This window comes from Pelodiscus sinensis, chromosome 4 (genome assembly GCF_049634645.1).
Source record: "Pelodiscus sinensis isolate JC-2024 chromosome 4, ASM4963464v1, whole genome shotgun sequence".
In the NCBI taxonomy this organism is placed as follows: domain Eukaryota; kingdom Metazoa; phylum Chordata; order Testudines; family Trionychidae; genus Pelodiscus; species Pelodiscus sinensis.
This window is the reverse complement of record NC_134714.1, coordinates 117244155-117269706: the sequence shown is the minus strand read 5'-3', so window position 1 is coordinate 117269706 and position 25552 is coordinate 117244155. Positions and strand designations below refer to the sequence as shown.

The 25552-nt window shown below is 41.9% G+C and overlaps 1 protein-coding gene across 8 annotated transcripts in view; it reads right to left on the bottom strand.

Moving 5' to 3' along the window:
- The window catches only part of MOB2 (MOB kinase activator 2), a 172902-nt gene that overhangs the window by 29740 nt on the left and 117610 nt on the right, over positions 1 to 25552 (bottom strand). Inside the window, exon 1 of one of the 8 annotated variants that reach the window (XM_075928197.1) lies at positions 24993 to 25189. The exons of 6 other annotated variants lie outside the window; for them this stretch is intronic. In XM_075928197.1, coding sequence (XP_075784312.1) covers positions 24993 to 25174 — 182 coding nt within the window. In that variant the 5' untranslated portion in view covers positions 25175 to 25189. Of the gene's footprint in view, positions 1 to 15702; positions 15919 to 24992; positions 25190 to 25552 lie in introns of those variants that run through there. One more of the 8 variants, XM_006134934.4, reaches the window with a different exon arrangement.

Below are 25552 nucleotides of genomic sequence, written 5' to 3'. Positions count from 1 at the left end.
GGACGACATGAAAATTCATTCAAATTTGCAGGTATATTTTTGAATTGACTTAAGCTCAGTGCAAGCCTGTGCTGTGAGTATAAGCGATTCAAGCTCACTTAAAGTCTCTCTCAGAGTCCAAATGCTGTGCAACTGGTTTAACTCCTTCAATTCCTGCTGACCATCTCATTGATGACATGCCGTGAAGGGAAACAGGTAGATGCTGCTTCAGAATTTGCCACTTTTGAGGACTGCTACTGAAGAGGTGGATTGTTCCAAAGTATTTGATTGCTTCCTTGCATGATTCAGCGTAAGCAACGCCTATGAGACTTAGTGTGTGGTGGCCACAACTGGAGAAAATACAGTTTGGATTTTGCTCAAGAAGGATTGCTTGTACTCCATTGTATTTTCCAGCCATACTGGATCCATTGTCATAAGATTGGCCAATGCAGACTTGAAAATTTAATTTGAAACCTTTCAGAATTTCTAATATACGAGCAGTGATTTCTTTTCCATTTTTTTCATGAAATTAACACAATGAATCATTCTTCAATTTGAACTTCCTGCAATTTTAACATATCGAACAACCAAGGTCATCTGTTCTTTATGAAAAAAGTTTGGAGTTGCATCAAGAGTTGAAAAGTATGCCACATGTCTTATCTCTTCAAGAATTGTTTGCACAAATGTCCCACAGCTCAATAAATGTGTTTTGTATTCTGGTAGACAGATAATGGACTTGCATGCATTTTCTGCTCTCTTGTGATTCACAAACATGCCTAACATGGCCTGATAAAAGTGGGTTATATTTGCTAAGAAGCTCAAGTATACCAAGAAAGTTTCCATTTGGTTCCAGTCAACGTATTGGTGACCCTACAAAGCCAATCCCTGTTCAGAAAGAAAAAGAATGACGTTCAATATGCGCTCAAGTTTTTTCCAGTTATCAGTTTCTGAGTTTATTTTACTTTGGAGTAAGTTTTCAATTGAACTGTCAGCTAGTACTGCTCTACTAGCTGATTTCCACGTAACAGTTATCTTTATGCAATACTGAAGTTTCATGTGCAGGTATTCAGTCTTTCAACTTCCTCCAACCTCTACTGATGCTCCAACTGGATGGATCAGACAGTACTGATGCATTTGAAATATTACTGTTAAAAATGAAACAGAGTACATAATACAGACCCTGCTTTTCCATGCTCCAGCAGAACCAGTCTTTTGTGTAGATCTCTCCATTTGGAAGAGTTTCTGTGAGAAGGCGAGTGGGAAAAGCATGATTTTCAACATCTTTTGGTATATTACTTGGAATCTCAAAACAATTAACTTTGATAAACTGCACTTGAGCAACATTGTTCTTAATCAAGAAGTCCAATATCAGGTTCTGATGGCACTCTGTTGTTTTCACCCTCTTACTTGCACCACGTTCAAATCTTTACTTCATTTTTATAAAGGGGTTCTTTTAAAACACAGTAAGATACAAATTAATTCACTAAAGGCTATTGATTATAAAGAATGTTAATTGCATATACTTCACAATGAATGTTATATAATAACTGTTTGGGGGTGTTATTTAGTACAGCCCCTACAGCCTTGAAATTTCATCTGCTAACATGTTCCCATTATTAAATTCCTCTAATAACTGGTGCGTTAATATGAACACAAATTATTGACAGATTAAAGTTTATTAAACAAGTAGAATTAAAAGTTTATGACCACAAAAAAGCCTTTAAAGATTAATCTAAAACTCGATGAAGAGGTAACTTACAGCTGAGCCTGACATGGTTATTGTATATGAAGACAAGAAAAAACAGGAACATGAAAGTCTCCTATGCAGAGATAAACATCTAATTTAAAAGTTATTCATCTTCAGAGCAAGGAAAAATCACTTTACGGTAACAGAATTAATTGCAACTTTAAAAATCTCTAAACTATGCAAAGACTGTAAACAGCATTTCATAACACAGAATCACTAATCACAGAAGTGTCTCCAGTTATGAAATCTTGGATGTGACCAAAAAATTGGGGAAGGACTCATGTCCCACAATGATTTAAATCACTTTTTTGCAGGTATATATAGCTTCTTTTGTTGCATCTCTGATAATTGGAAGGTGTATAATAAATGGAAATGACATCGTAGAAAAATGTCAAAATTTGAGGCCTCTGCTTCCTGAGGCATGGGCCAAATGGACCGTCTATCCCCCGCTTAATCCCAATAGGGCCTGACCTTACCTACAGAATCAGGGTTAAAAACAAAAGATATCCAAATATATGAACAGAGGATATTTTTCTTCACCCAGCGCACAGTCAACCTCTGGAACTCCTTGCCAGAGGATGTGGTGAAGACTAGGACTTTAACAGAGTTCAAAAAGAGCTAGATAGATTCATGGAGGTTAGGTCCATCAATGGCTATTAGCCAGGATGGGTAGGAATGGTATCCTTAGCCTCTGTTTGTCTGGAAATGGCTGACAAGAGAGGGATCAGGTGAGGATTATCTGTTGTGTTCTCTCTCTCTGGGGCATCTGGTATTGGCCACTGTCAGCAGACAGGATACTGGGCTAGATAGACCTTTGGTCTGACACAGTATGGCCATTCTTATGAATGGTTGATAACTTTCTAATAGAACTGTTATAACACTGTAGCACTCCATACTTCAAAGTAGCACCTGAGATCCCAATATTCACCACTACCATATGATTATGTTTTGTACAATGTATGTCATATAAGGTATAATTTAAAAGTCTTGACCTGCTGCACATTAATATCCTGTTGAATTGACTATACTATCATTGTATCTGAACTATTGCTGTGTGTCACAGGTTTTCAAACTCTGGGTTGTGGTTTGTAAGGGCAAGAAGCCACTAGCTGCTTTGTTTACCAGTGCCTCCACAGGTACTTGGATACAACTTCTTGTAATTCCTATTGGCTGGGAACAGCAAACCGCAGTCAGCAGGAGCTGCAATTACTTATACAATTTTTTTTTAAATTGTATCCTTTGGTATATATGGTTGTGACTACTTTCTTCCACTATTTGATCTGAGGAAGTGGGTCTGGCCCACGAAAGCTCATCATCTAATAAACCATCTTGTTAGTCTTTAAAGTGCTACATTGTCCTGCATTTTGCTTCAACTACCCCAGACTAACACGGCTACATTTCTATCACTTATACCCACAGAGACACAAGTCAACTAAGCATCTCACAGCCAGCTAGCGGTCTGCCCCTTACAAACCCCGACCCAGAGTTTGAAAACCTGTTATATGTGTTATGTTAGTCTTTAAAGTGCGACATAGTTTTTCCTTTTGTTTTAGCAAGATCAGACTAACTCGGCTACCTCTCTATTACCCCTCTGAGACTTTTTAAAATATGCTGTGAGATTGGGAAATGCCAATAGTCAGCCTTTCAGTTGCAAGAAAGGAACAACTGTCACTGGTGTTGATAGCCCAAACAGGTGTTAATGGCCCATCCAGTAGAATCCTCTCCTCCAGAGGCTTCTTAGGAAATGGCACTTAGGCAATGGGGACAGTCTGAACTCCAAGTCAGGGCAAAGATTTTTCTGGCATCTACAAGAAAATATAAACAAGGGACAAAGTAACAGGGTCACTTGGCCTCTTCCCTCTCCCCCTGAAAATCGTCAAAGATTATCTGGAAGACAAAAGACTTTGAATTGTTCCCGACTGGAAGGGAGTACACAGTGAGAGAAATGGTATTGAGAACTGTGAGCTGCCGATAACATCTATTACAGTGACAGACTATTTGATTTAAATCTAGCTTGGTCTGCAGAATTTAAGCTGCCAATTTATTTTTATATCATAAGTAATCAATTCTGATCTCTATGCCTGCTACTTATACTCACTTAAAAATCTTTCTATAATTAATTTTATTTTATATTTAAATTAAAACGTTTTTTGGTTGAAGTGTTTGGAGAATACTAGCTCAGATTACAAAGGCTGGTGTATGTCTACTTTCCTTTAAAGAAGTGGCAAACTAACTAAAAAGCTTGCACTATCCAAGGGAGTCTTAAGGCATGTAAGATGGTGTATTTCTAGGGTACAAGGCTAGGGGCTAGAGTGATGGGTTGGGGCAGCTTCTTTCTGTATGATTTATGAGAGGCTCTGGGAGCATTCATGCAATTTAACTGGGTGTGGGGCTCCACAAGCTGATGGCTGAGAGATCACAATGGCTGGAAGAGTTTGCTGCTTACTGGAATAGTTGTGACTGAGGACCCAGGCTGGAGAGTTATGGAGGCACAGTGACAGTGGTTCCAAGGGGAATCCTGCAGATCCAGTCACAACACTCACCAACTGATATGTAAATTGGGTAAGGAGGGATTTATTTAAATGGAGAGAGGGTAGGGATTTATTATCCCAAATTAGAAGTGATCCCTAGAGTACTGTGTAAAGTTACAAACTATAGGAGAATTAAAAGAATAATTAAGAGCAATTTATAGCTATTTCTCAAACTGTTAGCAATAAAAAAATTAGCTTCCCAAGGTTAAAGGTATCTCAAAGAGCTCACTCATTTAATCAAATGTCAAGAACATGATTGTATTAAAAAGACACACAGATAAGACAAGCTACCTTAAGAATCCGATTAAAAAAAAATCAACCAATCAAAATCAGGCATCCAACTCTTCATCTAATTTATGTGTTCAATAATGACTGCACATGCGACAGGGTAGTTATGTATGCATCTACTGTTCCTTTGTTTTGTCATTAGACAGTCTGCATATACAAATACTGCAGCTTGTGCATATGCTGGCTGAAATTGAGGTAAGTAGTTAGGCACTATTATACAGCTAGCTTTTCTGAAAGCCATAGTTCAAAAATAGGGCTAATTAACCAACTAATATGTTGTGAACATACATTTCCCTTACCTGCCCCATGTGTATAGTCCTCTTTAGAATCAAAGATCATCTAAAACCTATTTGCTGACATTTATAAAACCACTCTTCATCATGCAAACAGGGCCATCCAAAAGCACAGTGCCTCCAACTGGCCTGGGGGCAGGGGAGCGGCAGGACCTCCGTGGGCTTGATCCACCCACTTGGCGAGCGGGATCCAGACCGCAGAGGCGCTTTTGCCCACTCTGGTCCAGAGTTTGGGATGGGGCTCATGTCTAGGGCAAAGGTTTCAGGAGCAGGTGAGAGAAAGCGAGCTCTGGTTGGGACGCAGACTGGGTTGGGGGTGAGGGCTTTGGGATACAGGCTACCCTGGGCAGAGAGGACTACCTGCAGCCCTTTCTTACCACAGCAGCTCAGCATTAGGTGAGAGGCACCTCTCCATAGGTGCAGCAGGTCCAGGCCATGGGAGGAGCACCACTCCACAGCTGGTCCACGCTAGGCTGGGTGTGGGTTGGGAGAGAGGTGCCTTTCTCTGAGCTGTGTGAGGTCTGTTCTGCAGCAGGTCTGCTGTGGCCTTCATCCTGTGTGAGTTGTAATAGGTAACTGCATGGTTGTGCAGCTTGGAGGGAACTTAAACTGGGTCCTTCAATGTTGATAATTGAAAAGTACATTCTGATGCAGTGACACAAAATGATGGGGTCTAAATTTGCTGATACCACTCAAAGATCTTGGCGTCATTGTGGATAGTTCTCTGAAAACAGCCACTCAATGTGCAGCAGCAATCAAAAGAGAGAATAGAATGTTGGGAATCATTAAGAAAGGGATGAATAGTAAGAAAAATTATATTGTCTCTATATAAATCGATGGTACACCGACATCTTGAATAGTGCATGCAGATGTGGTCTCGCCATCTCAAAAAAGATATACAGGCAGTCCCCGGGTTACGTACAAGATAGGGACTGTAGGTTTGTTCTTAAGTTGAATCTTTATGTAAGTCGGAACTGGCGTCCAGATCCAGCCGCTGCTGAAACTGACCAGAGGCTGACTACAGGAAGCCCAGGGCAGAGTTGCTCTGCCCCTGGGTTCCTGGAATCAGCCGCTGATCAGTTTCAACAGGCTGAATCTGGACACCAGTTCCGACTTGGTTCTTAAGTTGAATCTGTATGTAAGTCGGAACTGGTGTCCAGATTCAGCCTGTTGAAACTGATCAGCGGCTGATTCCAGGAACCCAGGGGCAGAGCAACTCTGCCTCGGGCTTCCTGTAGTCCGCACTGGTCAGTTTCAGCAGCGGCTGACTTGGGGAAGCCTGGGGCAGAGCAGCTGGGGTGCTGCTGGGTTGCTCCAGTAGCGCCGCTCCTTGGCGCTACTGGACCAACCCAACAGCACCCCAGCTGCTCTGCCCCAGGCGTCCTCATTCAACTGCTGCTGAAACTGACCAGCAGCGGCTGAATCAGGACGCCTGGGGCAGAGCAGCTGGGGTGCTGCCGGGTTGGTCCAGTAGTGCCCAGAGCGGCGTTGCGGGACCAACTGGCAGCACCCCAGCTGCTCTACCACAGGTGTCCGGAGAAAAGCCTGGTCTGCTGGGGGGAGGGGTGTACTAGCTCCCCCCCCCCCCCCCAGCAGACCAGGGAGACGCTGCCCGGGTCCTCTGCGGCTTTGCTCCCCGTCTCCCTGGTCTGCTGGTCTCCAGCAGACCAGGGAGACGCGGAGCAAAGCCGCGGAGCACGCGAGCAGCGGGACAGCCCAGATGTGCCGCGGCTGTCCCGCTGCCGGCGTCCTCAGAGGCTTTGCTCCCCATCTCCCTGGTCTGCTGGTCTCCAGCAGACCAGGGAGACGCGGAGCACTCCCCGTTCACAACTGCGGATCCGACATAAGTCAGATCAGCGTAACTCGGGGACTGCCTGTACTGGAATTGGAAAAAGTTCAGAAAAGGGCAGCCAAAATAATTAGGATTGTGGAACACCTTCCATATGAGGAGAGATTACTAAGACTGGGACATTTCCACTTGGAAAAGAGATGAATGGGGAGGGAGAGGGAGGATGTGAGATATTGATAAAACCATGACTGATGTGTGGAAAGTAAATACCGTTCCTTTATTTACTCCTCCTTATAAACATGAGAATTGGAGTCACCAAATGGCATTAATAGGTAGCAGGTTCTATACAAACAGAACGAAGTAGTTATTCACACAACACACAACCAGTGGAACTCCTTGCCAGAGGATGTTGTGAAGGCCTTGACTAACAGGGTTCAAAAAAGAACTAGAACTAGATCAATTCACAGAGTATAGATCCATCAATGGCTATTAATCAGGCATGGTGTCAGTGTGGACTCACTTAAATCACCAAACAAATTTATTGTTTTAAATCAAGTAATAAAATAGCTAAGAGTGTTCTTCGAGTGCAGTTAATTTTGGAGTAAGCCCCAGTGAACTCACATGCACTTCTGTTTTTTGAGAAAGCAGGTATAGAAAGGGGTTCTCTTGTATAGCTTAGTTATGGTAAAGTAACAAGGGAATAGACTTATAGTATCGCCATTCTGGTCTGTTGCCATGACATTCCAAAACAAGGGGTACATATTATGTAATATAAAATAAGAAAATACACTCAGAGGCCAACTGGCAACTCTGTATTTCTCTTACTGCGGCTTTCCGTACTGTATACCTGAGTAGTAACCTAGCTAACGAAACAAGCCATAACGATTAGCTAAGCTAAACTTTTTCTCTAGCAATATTCAACACAGTAAACAGCTTGGGAATTTACTTGGTCAAATCACACTTATCCTAAAAGGCATAGAGAGTGAGAGACACTTGAAGAATGATGCATTGCGAAGCAAATTTTTTAAGTAACCAACCAGTTGACCCACTTAGCCACATCTACATCTTCATCTACATTATTTTCTCCCAATGAGCAGTTTTCCTTATGATGTTTGATTGTTGTAAGTTGGCCCTGCATCTCCTCCTTGCACAACGGACACTTGACACATTTTCTTTTTATCCGGGGGGGGGGAGGGGGGGGAAATCTTCAAAATATTTCCAGATGGCTTCTTGATGCAAGAAAGACCCTCTGACAGTTTTTCTGTGGCAAAAGTGTACGCGAATATAGGAAGCTGTGCTTGCTGAATAATGTCTTCCCTTTTTCTTACCAGTTCGCTCCACTGTTCCCTTCTCTGCTGCCTCAGTACTTTTCTATATACTGTACTGTGTCTATTTTGGGGTATATCTACACTGCACGCTTATTTCAAAATAAGCAATTCTGGAGGAAATAGTCCGAAATAGCTTACTTCAAAATAGCATGTCTACACTACAGGGAAACCTCAAAATTAGTCAGAGGCAGGCTTCCCTAATGTGGACATGCTACCTCGATATGGAGCCCCAGGAGGCCCTGGGAAGAAGCTATTTTGAAATAGCAGCAGGGAAGCATTCACACTACTGCTATTCCAAAATAGCTATTTCGGAATGGGTGTTATTCCTCATGGAATGAGGTTTACAGAAGTTGGAATAAGCTGTCCATTATTTTGAATTTATTTCAACATAATGGAATTGTTCTGTAGGCACTCATTGTTATTTTGGAATAATGGCCACTATTGCAAAATAGTGCTGCTGTATAGACGTACCCTTTAAGACAATGTCTTAACTAACTCCTCTGCCATGCTTGCTCAAAGTACACCACAGAAGCACAGAACAAAAAACATCCTAACCAGCCGGAGTCTTTCTTTACTCTCGCTCTTTTTTAAATCTGCTGAGAAACAGAAATTGGAAGACCAGAACTTACAAGAAGCAAGAGCTGGTAGTGAGGCTGGACAAACTAAAGCTATTAATTCATTTTTATGAGACTAAGTATATGTGTAGCATGTTTGTGATGAGATTTGACTGCAAATCATTTTTAAAATGAGAAATTTAGTATTTCATTGATTTAAAAAAATCATAATCTGATTTAAATAAAATCCAATTATTATTTTTTTAAATAATCAATTTTAACCCCCCTCCCCCCCCCCCGGGTGGCATCCCTAGCCTCTGTATGGCAGAAGCTATAAATGGATGACAGGGGATGCATCACTTGATGATTAACTGTTCTGTTTATTCCCTCTGGGGCACCTGGAATTGGTCATTGTCCGTAGACAGGATTCTGGGCTAGATGGACCTTTGGTCTGAGTCAGTATGGCCATTCTTATGTTTTGAGTCAATCTAGAGAACTAGCTACCCTCTCCCCTAAAATAATGGTCTCATCCACAGTGTGCAGAAGCCTGCACTACTTCTGCCTAACCATATCCATTCTGGGATACATGGAACATCATTACAGACTCCAGGATTAATCTAAAATTGCTCATTTTTGCTAGTACTTGATTCACACACCAAATTAAGAAAGAGACAGAGTCCCTTATAAACTACTTCCTCCTCAAGCAATGGCAAATAAAATAAATCTTGCCTACTCTGTAATGTCAGAGAAGGTTCAGTCCCACATCACTTCTCTCTTTGCAATGATGTACTCAGGAAGCCAATAGTGATTTTCATTAAAATGCAATCATGTTTCACTTTGAAAGGTAAGACGTTGAACTACAACTGCAGACAATACGTCATGCACTGCTCTTTAAACTCTTTTAGCACAAAAAAAGTTAGGAAAAAACTAGACAAAAACCTAGACAGTCCTAACTGCTTTTAGCTTACATGTCTCTGGCCCCAATCTACATTTAACCATACTAGGGAACACAATTAAAACACATTTATAGTTAACATTGTAGTCGAGCCCAAATAGTTAAAATAGTGTTTTAACCCAGGCTAGTGTTTTAACCCAGGCTAGAATTTTTTTTAAAGACCCTGTTTGGCCCTGTCTGCACTGCACACTTCAAACCTCATTAAAAACCAGTTAGAACAGCTTTTAAATAAAGCTTGTTAACATGATTAAAAGGCCAACACAGATAACATTTTGCTTCCCCCAGCACTTAACCTGAAAACTAACTGAGCAAACTGAAAAGGTGGGGAAAGGAGAGGAAGCAAAGAGATCATTCAACTATAAGAAAGCAGTGCAGTAGGAGATCATAGTATGGATACCATCAAAAACAGACTGCAATGTCAGCTGTAAATTTTTTTGTTTGCTTTTTAAACTCCTTAACACCATTTGGGAGAGAGAAAGCTAAAGGAGTGTGAGTTTTTTCCCCCCTAAATTCTACAATATTTTTTACTGTGCTTCACACTATCAGAATCTGAAACTAAAAGACAAATCAATTTATGAAAAAATGCAGTCATTTATCAAGCATCAAGGCAAGTTATGGTGATTTGATGATACCCCAGACAGACATTTATAATTTTCTTTTTCTGTTTGCAAGTGGCCTTACAAAACGGACCACAAAGAAAGGGGCAGCACTAGCAAAAAAGAAGAGTCTGAAGTAAACTATTTTTACAAAGTCTCCGGGAGGTGAACCATGTAGGTAGATATAAAGTATAACAGAGGTCATTAGATGACATAATTCAGGACAGACCCAATTTACGTAATAATATATCTGTGACAAGGCTACTGCCCAGGATGACTAGATTTCAGCAAAGACTTAAAAGGAAATGCAGAGGCATGGGAAGAGATACTACATGATAAATGAAGTAAGTCATCTGTGAACATTGTCTGTACAAGATCTACGCTGTCAGAGGAAAAGCAGACATACCACAGACCAGGTTCTGAATCACATTTGGGTGTCTATTCACATGCAAAGATATTTACACTGGCAGAAAAAACTGTCTTAAAATTATTAAGAAACACCTCTGAGCAAGAATTAAGAGTTCAGATAGTCCAAGTCAATGACTAACGGGAGCAGAATAAAAAAAGTGTGCTGGATAGATTACTGCTACTTTTTCTCATCTTTTAATTATTCAAGGTGACTAAAAGCAGGTGTTGATGAACAGGCTATACTAACTTCCTGCTTTCTTGTGCACGTAGTTTTACAAATATTTGAAGAGTATATACATATATGATATGATATGGGTAAGAAGAGTTCAGTGTGCTTACAATGTTTCTGCATAATTATTTTTGCCTTTCCCTTCCCTACTCACCCAGCCCTAATATCTTCATCTTATCTAGAAGAGAAGAAACGGTACACAATTATATCTGTTTATTTTTTTCCAACAATGGCATAAAAATACATGTCTAAATTTCATCTATATTTGGGGGAAAAAGTAAAATTAACGTATTTCAAAAAGGTTGTTGCTATGTAGAGATAAGTTATGGTATTCTTAATGTGCAGTGTCTTCAGCAAAAATTACCAAGCTTTGCACTGGGGCTAGTAAGTTTTGGGTAAAGTCTGCAGGCTCTAAATGTAGACAGGATGAAAATGAGGCACTATGCACAGCTCTCCAAAGACAAGGCCCTCATAGGAATATTAAAACATAACAGTAGGTCTCATTTAAAAAAATGCAAGTAGTCTGACATTTGCAACTTTTGTTGCACTTATGTTTCTTTCCTGGCTTCACTGGGTTTTCCCGTTTTCTTTCCAATAAGGGATTAATATTCGTATTTTCTTGTATTATTTGTTGTTTCTTCTTTTTCCTCTATTCAACCATTTGACATCCCATTCTCTCTTCACCTACTTTGCTATCTAACACATTTTCCCCCTCTGTCCCAAAAATCTCTCCTATTACTCTTTAAAAAAAATTACACATTAATCTTTCTCTGCTCATCACACGCTCATGTTTTGGAGACATTACCTGACACCTCACAACAAAGAGGAATTAAATTTATATTACTGCCTAAGAGAAGGTAAAAACAGAGTGGGGAGGGGGCACTGCAGTGCAGAGAAAAACTTAATTGTAAAACATGACATCAAACAAGCAAGCATTTTGTTGTGGTTGAAGCATAATGCAGGCTCTAAGTAGCACTAGAAAAACTATCCCTTGTAATTCTCAACCTGCGCAGCTCCTTAAAAGGTAGGAATGGCATAGTCAGGGGCTGGTAACATATAGCCCGCAAGATGATTTTCAGTGGCACGCGCAAATGCAATGAACACAACAGCGAGTTCGTGCTAGTGATCCAGCATTGCGCCCCCAGCAAGATTGGAGCCAGTGCCAGCTTTCTCTGTGTGGGGGGGGGGGGGGAGGAGGAAGTGGAGGGGGAGATACGTTGAAGCCCTGAGGCTCCACACTGGATCCTGCTTGCAGGGAAGTGCTACTCCTCCCCTCCCCTCCCCATAGCAACATGCATGCTGCCTTATCCACCCTGCCTTCCGCTGTGCTCCAGAGAGGCGGGACATAGGAGCTGTGTGGCTTCCCCCTGCCTGGTAACCCAGGGCAGCTGGTGGAAAGAGCCCCTCTCAGGAGAGTGGCATGGCCCAGGGCAGGAGAGTATGCTGGGGCACGCCACTTCTGAAAGGAGCCCCCTTTTCATCAAAGCTTCCAACAGTGGAGTTGCAGCAGTGTGAAATGTAAGGCTCTCATTTTGCCAGAGAAAAACCTTTAAAGGTCAGCAAACTGTTGACACACTCAATACCGACATGCACAAAATTCAAATTCTCCACCCAGCTAAGTTCAGTCTCTTTGATGCTCACCGTAAGTAGTTTCAAGGCTCAATCTACACACGAAAAGTTACCTGTCACCGATCATGGGTGTCTTTCATAAGTTCACATCAACTTTGGCATCGATCACAATGAACAGACCTTGGCACTGTTTAAGAAATTCACATTTATAACCATGCTGAATACATTCCGTCCTACATTTGCAGTCTGCCAAGTACCAAACCAATGACATCAATCATCAAGAAGAAATATTTCTACAACCAAGCCTATGTCTCTCTTTCACCAAGAGCATCATTGGTCTCATGTTGCTATGAAGTGCTAGTACAGGAGACCCCAGCGATTACAGAATTGCTATTTGTGGTTCCACATATTTGCGGGGTCCTGGCCTAGGGGTGGGGAAGCAGTAATGAGTTCCCTGTGGCTCTCTTCCCCCTCCCCCCCATTCCCTACCCCAAGCAGTGAGTTCAGGAGCCACAGGGAGTTTACTGTGAGGACTGGGAGCTGTGGCTCCCAGTATTCACAGATTTTGCCATTTGCAGTGGATATGTTCCTGCATCCACCACAAATGGTGAGGATTTCCTGTACACAATTTTTGTAACAAACCTGCACATTTCACTCCTTATTAATTTTTTATTTCGTAGTAATGATATGGTAAGTAGAAGACTTACTCGACATTGCCTGGGTCCTTCAGGGAAGGCACTGGCAGTGTGAAGGCTGCAACAGTTAGGGCAAGGCCTTTGGGATGTGGGGGGGGGGGGGGCAGCTGAGCAGGAGAGTGGGGGCATGGGTGTGGTACAAGAGTGAAGGTTGGAGGTCACATCCGGTGGGCCTTCTGTCTCCTATCCCCTTTCTGCCCACCAGGGTGTGGGTGGGTTTGTCTCTCCCTCTCCTCCTCCTCCACTCTTTTGGTGGTGCTGCTGCTTTGAGTGGCCGCTCAGCAGTATAGCTCTCCTTTGTGCTCACTGCCCCCAGTGGCCACTCTCAGTATCACATCTCTCTCCTCTCTGGGCCTTTCTCTTTCCATGTTATGGGAAAATAGTCCAATTTCCTGCACTTTCAATTTTCCTGGAACAACCAAACCCTGATATTGCCTTATGTTAGGAAAAGAGGTAGCTACATGCCAAATTTGGTAATCCTAGCTCTTAACCTTCTTAAACAGATTCACAGACAGATGCATATTTTAAAAATACATAGACAAGTAAATAAAAAAATCCATGGTCTATTCAAAAGCCTCTCAGTGCTTGGCCTGTGGTCCGCCTATTGACTATCTCTACCTTAGACCAATCTCAAACTCATGTTCTTATATATTACCCATTATTCTGGAATCTGAACTCTTAATAGGGGGACAAATGTATTGTCACTCTTATGAGGTAGGGAAATATTATTCAATTTCACATAATGAAGCAGAGTGAGATTAAGTGACTCATAGGAGGTCACATGAGGAGTCTGCAGCAGATCCAGGAAGTGAGCCCAAATCTGAGCCTCAGTCCAAAATCCAAAATAGGCTGACCTGGACTGCTCTCTGGCAGGGACTGAGGCAAGTTCAATTTTTTTTCCCCTTTTTGCATACAGAAGTTGATGACCCAGAACAGACATGCAAAAAACCCCAAAACAAAACAAAAGCCACAATAGTGACACACAAGAAAAATAATTTATGGGAAGTATTAAGCAGGTGAAAGTTGCATTATGACATCAAATATAGTAATTTATCCATATGTTATGAACAAACACTTAACCAATCAAGTAGCCTTGGCAAGATAAAATCCACCTCATTTCTACATCATTCAGGCCCAAATATTACATATACAAGGGCAGCTTTTTCCTTCTTTCACATTAGAATTCTGGTATATAATTTGGAAAAAAAGACAAGCCATGGACGGCACAAGTAGCTCAAAATTATTACACTGTGGCTACCAAAAATAAAATTATGCAGAAATATAATAAACATTCTCAAAATAGGAAAAAATAATCAGCAAGACAAAGTTCATTATGACTGGTCAAAATGATTCAGCTCCCAAACAAAAATGTACACGTTTCACTGTTCGTCCTGGGATGTTACCTATATTTAAAGCCAGCTATTACAGACCCTGAACAATGGCTCTGGCAATACTTTCCTTCAGAGGCACCAATCTAGCCATATCTGGGAGTACGGCCAATAAAACAGCTACTAAAACTTCAAAAAGATTCACAACACAAACAGCCAGCCACTGGCTAAAGTGTTTTAAGATAGGACTTACTGCATACCACCACACTGAATTACAGACTCTAAAAAAAAAAAAAAAAAAAAACTTTCAAACAAAGAACAGAACCTGAAAAAGTTCCGTAAACTAAACTTGTTGAAGAGGTGGGAAAGGAACTTTCTATTCCTCAAAACCCTACCCTTAGAAAGTATCAATGAGACAAAAAGCATGAAAAGGGGAATGCCAGAGCAAGCAAAATAGAAAGCGGGAAGGGGGAAACACCTATTCTTTAACATAAACAATTAAAAATGCATCCCATCTAACTTAAGCACAGTTTTTAGCAGAGGTGAAAGTCAGATCTTTAGTCCAGCTTTTCCCATATTTACTTAGTTGTCACAACATTCAATGAACATCTTCACAGCACAGATTGTGGTGTGAAAGGACCCATAAGTCAAGGAAGGAAGACGTGGGATAATGTTTCTGTTGACAAACATTTTTAACAATTCGCCATCAATAAGAGGAAACAGCCGCAAGCACAGGCTTGCCAAATACAGTTAACTGCATACAACAATGCCCCTCTTTGGGGTTGTGTGCTGATTCTTCACAATTTAGAAATATTTGGGCTCATGTTCACTGAAATAAAAGCTACATTTCTCCCCCCAGCATCAAACCTGTTACTCCAAATATTTTTTAAATTTACAGACAAAAAAGCCACGTGCATGATGTAGTTTCTTAAATTTCTTACTCATGTAACATTACCAATGGAAAGAAAAAAAAAACCCCAAGTAGCCATGCACCAATCATTCCCATGAAACTCTGCACTCTTGGATGCCTTTAAATTCTTTCACCACAGCATTACATCGGACAGTTTTAAACACTGATAGATTCAAGACACCTAATAGTCATATAAATGTGGATTTTCTATCAAATTTTAGAGGCAAATCACAGCTTTTGATTCATATTCCTTAAAAATGTTGCATAAGACCAATAGTTACTTCGCCAGTTGTCCGCCTCACAACATTGTTTAAAGTGCCCCCTCACAATGTACCTTCACTTTACAACATAATCTTTACAGTCTTCCCCACTACACACTTATTCGTGTATGAAATCAAACGAAAAAGTATGCCCCGCAGTAAAAAGTCTTCCCATTTTACTGTGCATCCCAACTCTGTCTTGCACCTTTTCCATAATTTCTAAAATGACAACTTGATTGTTACCTTAACACTTTACCCACCGCCTGCAGAACCATTTTGCAGCTTAATCCAGTTTTGGGATTCTGGGAGAGTACAGGTCTGTCTCCAGAGAGGTTACAATGATCCCCAACCATGATAGAGAGAGAAAATGAGGGATGAGAGAGAAAAACTGAGGGGAATGGCTAGTATAGCCTCACCTCTCAGTCTCTCTCCCTGTAAAAACTAGTCCAACCAGATTCACAGAGTATACACAGCTTACTTCACCCAATCCTCCCTCCCTCCCTCTTTTCCTCAGCCAATTAGCAAGCAGCACGAGAAAAGAGGGGAAAAAAGCTCAGCTGGAAAAGACAAACAGCTGCTTTTTTTTCTTGTTAATACATATTCTGAGTTAGAGCCAAGTCCTGAGGAGCCAGGGCTAATAAGGGAGTATCTGAATTGGCCTTTTCAAACAGGCGCCAGCCATGCAGCAAGACAAGAGTAGCAGTGTGGGGGATAAGCAAGACTTTTTCAGCCAAACTCTTTGCAGTACTGTGTTGGGAGATATATTTCATTAACTAATCCCTGTAGAGGAAAGGAAGCAGCACTTTTACACCCAACTTTATATTTTATCACTTCTTCCCAGTGCAAAAGGCTAGACAAAGATGCATTGGGGTACACAGCAAAACCCATGTCTAACAATATCAGCTTATGAAGTCCTCCACCCCAGCCTGCAAGACACTACACAATCATTTTTAATTAGTTCAACAAGCTGAAAAACCCAGGGAGGGGGAGAAAAATCTATATAAAGAAAAGAGAAATTGTTCCAAATACAACATAAGAAAACTTCGTCTACAAATAGTTAGTGTTAGGTATTTTTAAGTGGAGCAGGAAGAAGCTAAGGTGGATGTGAAGGAGTTGGAACAGCCCAAGAATATCCACAGCAAAGACACAATTACCTAATAACCAAAGTCCTGATAGTGAAATCCCTAAAGATAGGTGCTACCCCCAGAGTCAGGATAAAGTCTAAAACCAGGAGCATTAAGTCAAATCTGCCTCTTCACAGGCAGTCAATAGTAAACAAGACCAAGTAGGCGTTATAGGATCATAGTTGTTCAAGACAGTAACCAAGCATACTATTGTTTGCAGCTTGTGCAAAGTCTAACGAAGTAACATGTTGAAAGCCCTGCAAGATGTGGGAATAATTATGCTTCATTATCACTAAGGTATTGTGGTATCATGCTGCTCTTTAGACCTAAGCATGACATAAGGGCACGGCCAATTTAAATGATAAAAGTGTCCAGGCCAGTCACACTAAATATAGTTTAACATGATAAACTTAAAAAAAAATCCCTTAAGAGGCAGAAAGAGTATGCAAAGGAAGGGAAAATGGGGGGGGGGGGGGGAGGGGGGAGGTGATTTCACAACTATAATCTTTACAGCAATCTTTATGATTTAGATATTGGCATAGAGAGTACACTCAGTTTAGAAAAGAGGAGACTGAGGGGGGATATGATAGAGGTATATAAAATCATGAGTGGTGTGGAGAGGGCCGATAAAGAAAAGTTATTTATTAGTTCCCTAAATAGAAGAACTAGAGGATATCAAATGAAATTAATGGGTAGCAGGTTTAAAACTAATAAAAGAAAGTTCTTCACACAGCGTGTAGTCAACCTGTGGAACTCCTTGCCAGAGGAAGCTGTGAAGGCTAGGACTATAATAGTGTTTAAAGAGAAGCTAGATAATTTCATGGAGGTTAGGTCCATAAAAGGCTATTAGCCAGGGGATAAAATGGTGTCCTTGGCCTCTGTTTGTCAGAGGCTGGAGAGGGATGGCACGAGACAAATCGCTTGATCATTGTCTTCGGTCTACCTTCTCTGGGGCACCTGGTGTTGGCAACTGTAGGCAGACAGGATACTGGGCTAGATGGACCTTTGGTCTGACCCAGTACAGCCGTTCTTATGTATTAAGTTTGCAGATGATACCAAGCTGGGAGGGGTTGCAACTGCTTTAGAGGACAGGGTCATAATTCAAAATGATCTGGACAAACTGGAGAAATGGTTTCACACATACAGAATGGGACGCGATTGTCCAGGCAGGAGTACTGCAGAAAGGGATCGAGGGATGTGTCTAGACTACATGGCTCCATTGACGGAGCCATGTAAAGTAGTTTACCCGACACAGTCAATTAAGCGGGGATTTACATTATCCCCGCTTCATTAAAATAAAAGTGGCCGCCGCGCTGTTCCGACAATCAGCTGATCCGGCACAGCAGTCTATACGCGGATCGGTCGACAAGTGAAGCCTTTGTCAACCGCTCCCTCATGCCTCGTGAAACATTGACTATGTCGGGTAAACTACTTTACATGGCTCCGTTGACAGAGCCATGTAGTCTAGACACAGCCTAGGGGTCATAGTGGACCACAAGCTAAATAGGAGTCAACAGTGTGACGCTGTTGAAAAAAAAACAAACAAACCACCAAACATGATTCTGGGATGCATTAACAGGAGTGTTGTGACCAAGACACACGAGGTCATTCTTCTGCTCTACTCTCCACTGATTAGGCCTCAACTGGAGTATTGTGTCCAGTTCTGGGCACCACATTTAAAGAAAGATGTGGAGAAACTGGAGAAGGTCCAGAGAAGAGCAACAATAATGATTAAAGTCAAGAGAACATGAGCTATGAGGGAAGACTGAAAAAATTGGGCTTTAGTTTAGAAAAGAGAAGACTGAGAGGGGACATAATAGAGGTTTTCAAGTATCTAAAAGAGTGTTACAAGGAGGAGGGAGAAAAATTGTTCTCCTTGGTCTCTGAAGATAAGACTAGAAGCAATGGGCTTAAACTGCAGCAAGGGAGATTTAGGGTGGACACTAGGAAAACCTTCCTAACTGTCAGGGTGGTTAAACACTGGAATAAATTGCTTAGGGAGGTTGTAGAATCTCTCACTCGAGATATTTAAGAGCACGTTAGCTAGACATTATGAGGGATTGTCTAGATGGTACTTGGTTCTGCTGTGAGAGAAGGGGACTGGACTCTATGACCTCTCGAGGTCCCTTCCAGTTCTAGTGTTCTAGGATTCTAAGCCTAGTCTTCTCAGGTTGAGGACAAGTATGCCAATAGTTTAACTGGCATTATATTCTGGCAAGACAGAGAACGATTTAACAGGGATCCAAGGGAAAAAATACATTGTGAAAAAAATTAGCTTATTGAATTTAGAAAAAAAATCTTGCCAAGAGTTTTCATTTGTATACATGCACACACTTTGATAAGTCCTCTAAGATTTGCTATCTATCTGTGCCCTTAAAGGCAAATAACCAGTTATCTTACTTTTAACAATCGAGAGTGTGATTCAAAACTGTCCCACATAACAGTAACCTACTGGTGGACAATTTTTGATGGGGGAGGGGGCACTCCAAGAATTTGCTAAGTAGTCTAGGGCTGCACTCTTCCATGATATTAACTGGAGGAGGTGCTTGATGTAGAAGGGAGCTTGGGGTAGGGGATTGGGTGCAGTAGATAGCGTGAGGTCTGTGAGGGAGTCAGGGCCAACACTTTGGCACCTGAGGCAGGGAGCTCAAATGACACCTCCATGCCCCCTTGCTTGGGCCAAAACTTTGAAAGGTCTCAATTCTGCCTCATTCCTGTTCTATTCCTCTCATGACACTCCATCTCTGTGCATCTAGAGAAGAGAGAATACATATGCACCAGCAACAGACAATTTTCTATACTCTGGGTCCTAGCAGCACTCCCCCCCCCCCCCCCCCCACACACACACATTCTGGCACCTGAGGCAGCTGCCTCAGTTCATCTCATGGAAAGGCCAGCCCTGGAGGGAGTTTAGATGAAGGAGGTTGTGATCTAGGGCAGCGGCAGATATAGGGCAGGGTGAGTGGGGCGGCTGCTCTGGGCCCAGTGCTGCAATAGGTCCCGCGCAGGGCTGCCAAAGTTGGTACGTTCGTACAAAATTGGTACTATTTACTTTCTGTTGTATGTTTGGTACGACGCCCGATATTTTTGGTACGTTTTAGGAATTTTGTGTTATTATAAATTTTTGCTCAGAAGCCTCTAAGTTATAATTTTATGTTCCATGCTCATTTTTAAAACGTTAAAATTTCTTACATCTGATACATGTTCATTAATATCTCTTCGGTTTATTATGCAAATGAAGACTAGGGAGAGGAGACTGTGTATTGTGTAATGTGATGCAATCATGTGATGTATTCCTCCCCGCTTCACATGGCCGCGTCACTGGCTCTGCCGCCCTGGCGTCAGTTTGAGTTGCAGTGACACAGTTAGCGCTGTGTTCCGGTTACTTGGCGTTGTTTGCTTACTTTTACAAGTTCTCTGTGAACATTTTGTGTTTTCACGTTTTTTGTGAACCCATTATGAGTGAAGAGAAAAATATGGATATTCGTTCAGATAGTGATGAAAATGATAAGGATAACACTCCTAAGAAAAAGAAACAAAAGTGTACACCTTATGAGAGAAAATTGCCGTCGAAACTGTTGACACATGAAAAATTTTCTGGCTGGCTAGTAGTTAGTAAATACAGCTCAGGTAAAGATTTCTGCAAATTATGCAATTGCGAAACTGCTGGTAGTTTAAGTCAAATTGAAAGAAATGAAAACACAGAAAAGCATCAAAAAAACCTAAAATCTACAAAACAAACTTCAAAAGTAACTGACTTTATGAAACCTGGTCCATCCTCTATTCACTCAGCACAGATAGCAGCTGCTGAGCTTAAACTGTGTGGATTTATTGTAGAACACAATTTACCTATAGCCCTTTTGGATCATTTGCCTGGCCTCGTTGCAAATGTTTGTCCAGATTCAAAAATAGCAAAGGATATCAAGTGTGCTAGAACCAAAGGAACATACATTTTTTCTAATGTGATCGGTGAATATGACTTCAGTAACCTAGTATCTAAGTTGAAGGTGACAAAATTTTCTCTTATTATTGATGAAACAACAGACATTTCTACTATCAAACAACTTGTTCTAGTAGCTAGACATTATGATACTGAAGTTCAGAAAACAGTGGACAAATGTCTAACACTTTTAGAAATTAAAGACACAACTGCTCTTGGAATTTATAATTGCGTAGAGGCTTTTTTTTAACAGTAAAGAAATCCTCTTTGACAACCTAATAGGATTTGCCAGCAATAATGCTAGTGTTATGATGGGAAGCAAAGGAGGAGTCCAGCATCTCTTAAAACAGAAAAATCCTCATATCTTCATACAACCTTGTGTTTGCCATTCATTGCACTCATGTGCTTCTAAAGCCTGAACTGCACTGCCACATTATTTCTGGCTAACTCTTTTAAATATTTTTTCATATTTGAGCAATAGTCCTAAGCGCCTAAATGAATATAAAGAATTTCAAACATTTACAAATACCAATCCTCAAAAAATTCTCCATATTAGCTGCACAAGATGGCTTTCCCTTGAGCAAGTGGTGAAAAGAATTTTGGAACAATGGCCTGCAATTGTATTGTTCTTTACATCTGCTGCATTAGAAGATGGCATTCCTATGGCTTCAAGAATTCTAGAGGGATTACAAAATCCCATTACAAAAATGTATTATGCTTTCTTAGCTCACATTTTGCCTGACATCAATAGGCTCAATTTGGAGTATCAAGCAGAAACATTTAGAATTCATAAGTTAAGGAATTCTATTAATACTAGTGTTAAAGGGATTCTCAGTCATTTCATCAAGCGAGAAATTTTGAAACCTAATGATGTAAGTAAAATCAATATTAATGATCCTTCAACACCTCAGAATAGATGACATTTATTGTGGTGCCACTGTAGAAAGCATTTACCTGGATAATTCAACAAAAATTTCCCAGAAAGAATTGCAAGAATTTCGAGTAAAAATTTTAAATTTCTATGTTTGCCTTACAAAGCAGATGTTTCAGCGCTTTTTATCTTGTGAATTGTTTGCAAAATTGGAGTTGCTTGAGGCGTTGGACCTAGCTAATGTTATTGAGGGAAGGCCTAAATCAATTATCCCACTAGATATGAAATTTTCTAACCTAGTCGATGAAGAACATTATGAACAAATAAATAAAGAATGGAGGGAGCTGACAATGCAAGATCAACCTCCTAATGCTGAAAAAATGCCTGAAAAATTTTGGTTTAACATATCTCAAGAAAAATGCGGTGATGAATATCGCTTCTCTCTGTTGTCAAAATGTATGATCAATCTTCTTTCATTGCCTCACTCTTCAGCAGCTGCTGAAAGAGTTTTCTCCTTACTCAACAACATTAAAGTTAAAAATTGCTCATCTCTAAAAATGTCCACCTTAAATGCATTAATTTAAGACATCTTTACTTCAAGTCATTAACTGCATGATGTGGAATCCACCAAAAGAGCTTTGTGATAGAATGCAACAAAAAAGAGGTATAGTAATGAAGCAGTTGACGAAAAAGTTCTTTTAACAAAATATAAGGTAAGTTGAATGTATTTCCTCCATTTTGATGTTTTAGTAAGATGTAATGTAAGTTAAATGTATTTTTTCCTGTTTAAGATGTTTTATAGGATTTATATATTGATGTTTAAAATTTGGTAGGTTTGTGTGTGTTTTGGTACCTTTTCATGAAAAGTTTGGTACTATTACAAAATAAATTTTGGCAGCCCTGGTCCTGTGCCGAGCCCAAACGGCCACTTGCTCCCATGCAGCAGCCCTGCTGAGCGGCGCAGAACTTAGCCGAGCGTCACAGCGGGAGGCAAAGAGGGGTGGAGCGGAGATGTACATGGCCAGGAGACACGAAGCGACGGGCGTAACAGAGGCTCCAGGTCCCGCCCCCGGCCATGTACATCACTGCTCCTCCCCCCTTCACCCTCCGCCGTGGCGCTCTGCTGATTTCTGTGCCGCTCAGCTGGGGCTCCGTTTGGGCTCTGCGAGTAAGAGGCAGGAGGAGACGGAGAAGAGAAAGAGAGAGAGGCAGGCAGGAGGGGAAGAAGACAAATACAAATGAAAATTTTTAATTATTAATGCAGAATTTTGTTTAAGAATGACTGACAATGCAATTAAAATAAAAATTAAGTTTCTATCCAATTTACCCAATTCACATTTAATATGGAAACAGTCTTCAATTTGCGCATTTGACGCCTTTTTTCTATTTTTTCCTCCAAACGGGGCCCCTTGAAATTGTGCTGCCCTGGGCCCCGCAAAAATCTCATCCACCCCAATCTAGGGCATGGGATTAGGGTGGAGGAGAGGTTATATGGTCTGGGAAGGAGCTGTGATGAGGGACAAAGGAGTTCTGATCAGGAGGCGGTTCGGAGGGTTTGGGTTGTGACCAGGGGCATGGGTATAGGAGGGGGTTCAGAGAGACTGACCCGAGGCAAGGAGTAGAGGTACATGAGGGGGTGGGATGCTAGGTGCAGGCTCAAATCAGAAAGTATTTAGCCTAGTGGTATTCAGGCAGGCTCCCTGCCTGCAGCTCACGGAGGCCAGCTGCTGAGGCCATGTGCATCTCTGCACTGCACACCCTGTGAGAGAGGAAGAGGAGTTTTGTATGCTCTAAGGACTGAGTTGGGGGTGGGGGCAGTATATGGAGGCCCCTCCCTTTGGGGTGTGTGACGCAGAGATGCACATGGACTCATCACTGGTCATTTTGAGTAATGTGTGGGGTTGCAGCAGGCAGGGAACCTGAACTGGTGGCGCAGAATATCATGGCAGGCCGGATCTGAAGATTTGGTGGGCTGGATCTGATTTTGCCTGCCCCCGTACTAAGGTATCATCTTATGGTGAAATCACTAAAAAGGAAGAGGGTCAAAATGGCTTCAAATATTCAAGTGCACATAATCTAAAAAATTCTGAGTAAAGACTGTGACCCTGAAAAGCACAATCAACTTCTAAACAAGGCTAGAACATTGGGAGGTAATAGTCTAGTCAATTAACCGATTAGCAAAAGCTTATAGGTTAATGCTATAGACTACATGCATTTCCTACCTCCCCACACGAGTACAATTTTTAGCAGGCTGACCAGCAGCCTCTCTCAGTCCTGGCTTGTGCTGGGTCCGGGACCTATGTCTACTGTGACTCTGCATTTAAAGCATATTAAGAGCCAGCCAGGCCTGGCTCAGTTCCAGCTTGCACTGGGTCTGGGAGCTCAGAAGCCTCATTTTCCCCCCAGATGGGGTCAGCAGCCACCCTGTGTTGCTGCCTCCGTATCAGAGGCAGCAGTGTGGGGCGACATGTCGGCAGCTGGTTTTCAAACTGGGACCCCTCGCGGACCAGCTCCCGCCTGGCACCCCACGCTGCTGCCTCTGATAAAGACGCAGCAGCGCAGGGCGGCAGGGGTCTCCCCGGGACTGGGGCCAGAGCGCACTGGCTGCCAGCCCCACCCTTGGGGACTACAGAATAGTCGACTAACTGATCAGAATTCATGAGGTGAATTGACTATTCAATAAACTAATATTTAACATCTCTACTAGAACACAGACTGAAACCTCTCCAGGGTATCGAAGAATACTCATAGAATACTAGGACTGGAAGGGACCTCGAGAGGTCATAGGAGTACAGTCCCCTGCCCTCATGGCAGGACCAAATACTGTCTAGACCATCCCTGAGAGACATTTATCATGTCCAGACATGGGAATTCCACAACCTCCCTGAACAATTTATTCCAGTGTTTGACTACCCTGACATTTAGGAACTTTTTCCTAATGTCCAACCTAAACCTCCCTTGCTGCAGTTTAAGTCCATTGCTTCTTGTTCTATCCTCAGAGGCCAGGATGAACAAGTTTTCTCCCTCCTTCTTATGACACCCTTTTAGATACCTGAAAACTGCTATCATGTCCCCCCTCAATCTTCTCTTTTTCCAAACTGAACAAACCCAATTCTTTCAGCCTGTCTTCATAGGTCATGTTCTTTAGACCTTTAATCATTCTTGTTGCTCTTCTCTGGACCCTCTCCAATTTCTCCACATCTTTATTGAAATGCGGTGCCCAGTGTCACGAGAATCACAGGTCCGATAATGAATACCCAAGGGGGGGGGGGGGGGGGGGAGGACAGAACCAGGTAGACAGTTTTATCAAATAAAAAATATTTATTTATGACAGTGGTGAATTTATAGTATTTATTCTAAGATTTTTAATAGACCGTGTTAATAATGAATTTACAGTATTTATTATATTTATTCTATGGTTTCTAGTAAAACATGTCAGAGTTATAGGGATGGGAATGGCAAGGGGAATAGTCTCTAATCTTAAAATATCCAGCTACAGTAATAAAATAACAGTGATAACTATAAACTCTTATGTACTACCCACAAACAACTACAACATTAAGCTTATACAACAAGAAAAAAATCAAATCATACATACCAACTTACACAGCACACGGAACATTTCACAGATATCGGTTCGGTTGCGAAGGCCTTGGTTACGCCCGAGAGTCGGGGGAGGTGGCTGGTCGGTTGATCAGGCCGGCAGCACTTTGAAGTATACGAGAAGGCACACGCACGGTGGTACGTGTTGCGAAGACCTCCTAGAGCGAACTGTGCCATGGGTATTTATCCCCAAATCTGCACATCGCTTTCCTGCGCTTGCATATTACCATATATGGCCCAATGGTCACCAAGTGGGGGGTCTGTGTCCCAGGGGTTGGGCAGAAACTGTGCAGGTTTCATGCGACCAGGTAAGACCCGCAGTTCTCACGCCAAGATGATGGGTGGGAGAGTCTGAGGCTATTTTCCCCTTTTCACACCTTTCCTTTTTCTAAAGGCAATGGTATGCAGGAAGGGTGCAGCCGGTTTCTCTCAAGGAGTACTGCAGAACAAGAGCAGCCTGGCCAAACTTTTTTACTGGGGGGGGGGGGGGGGGGGGCAGTTTCTTTTCTCTAACACCCAGAACTGGATATAATACTCCAACTGAAGCCTAACGAG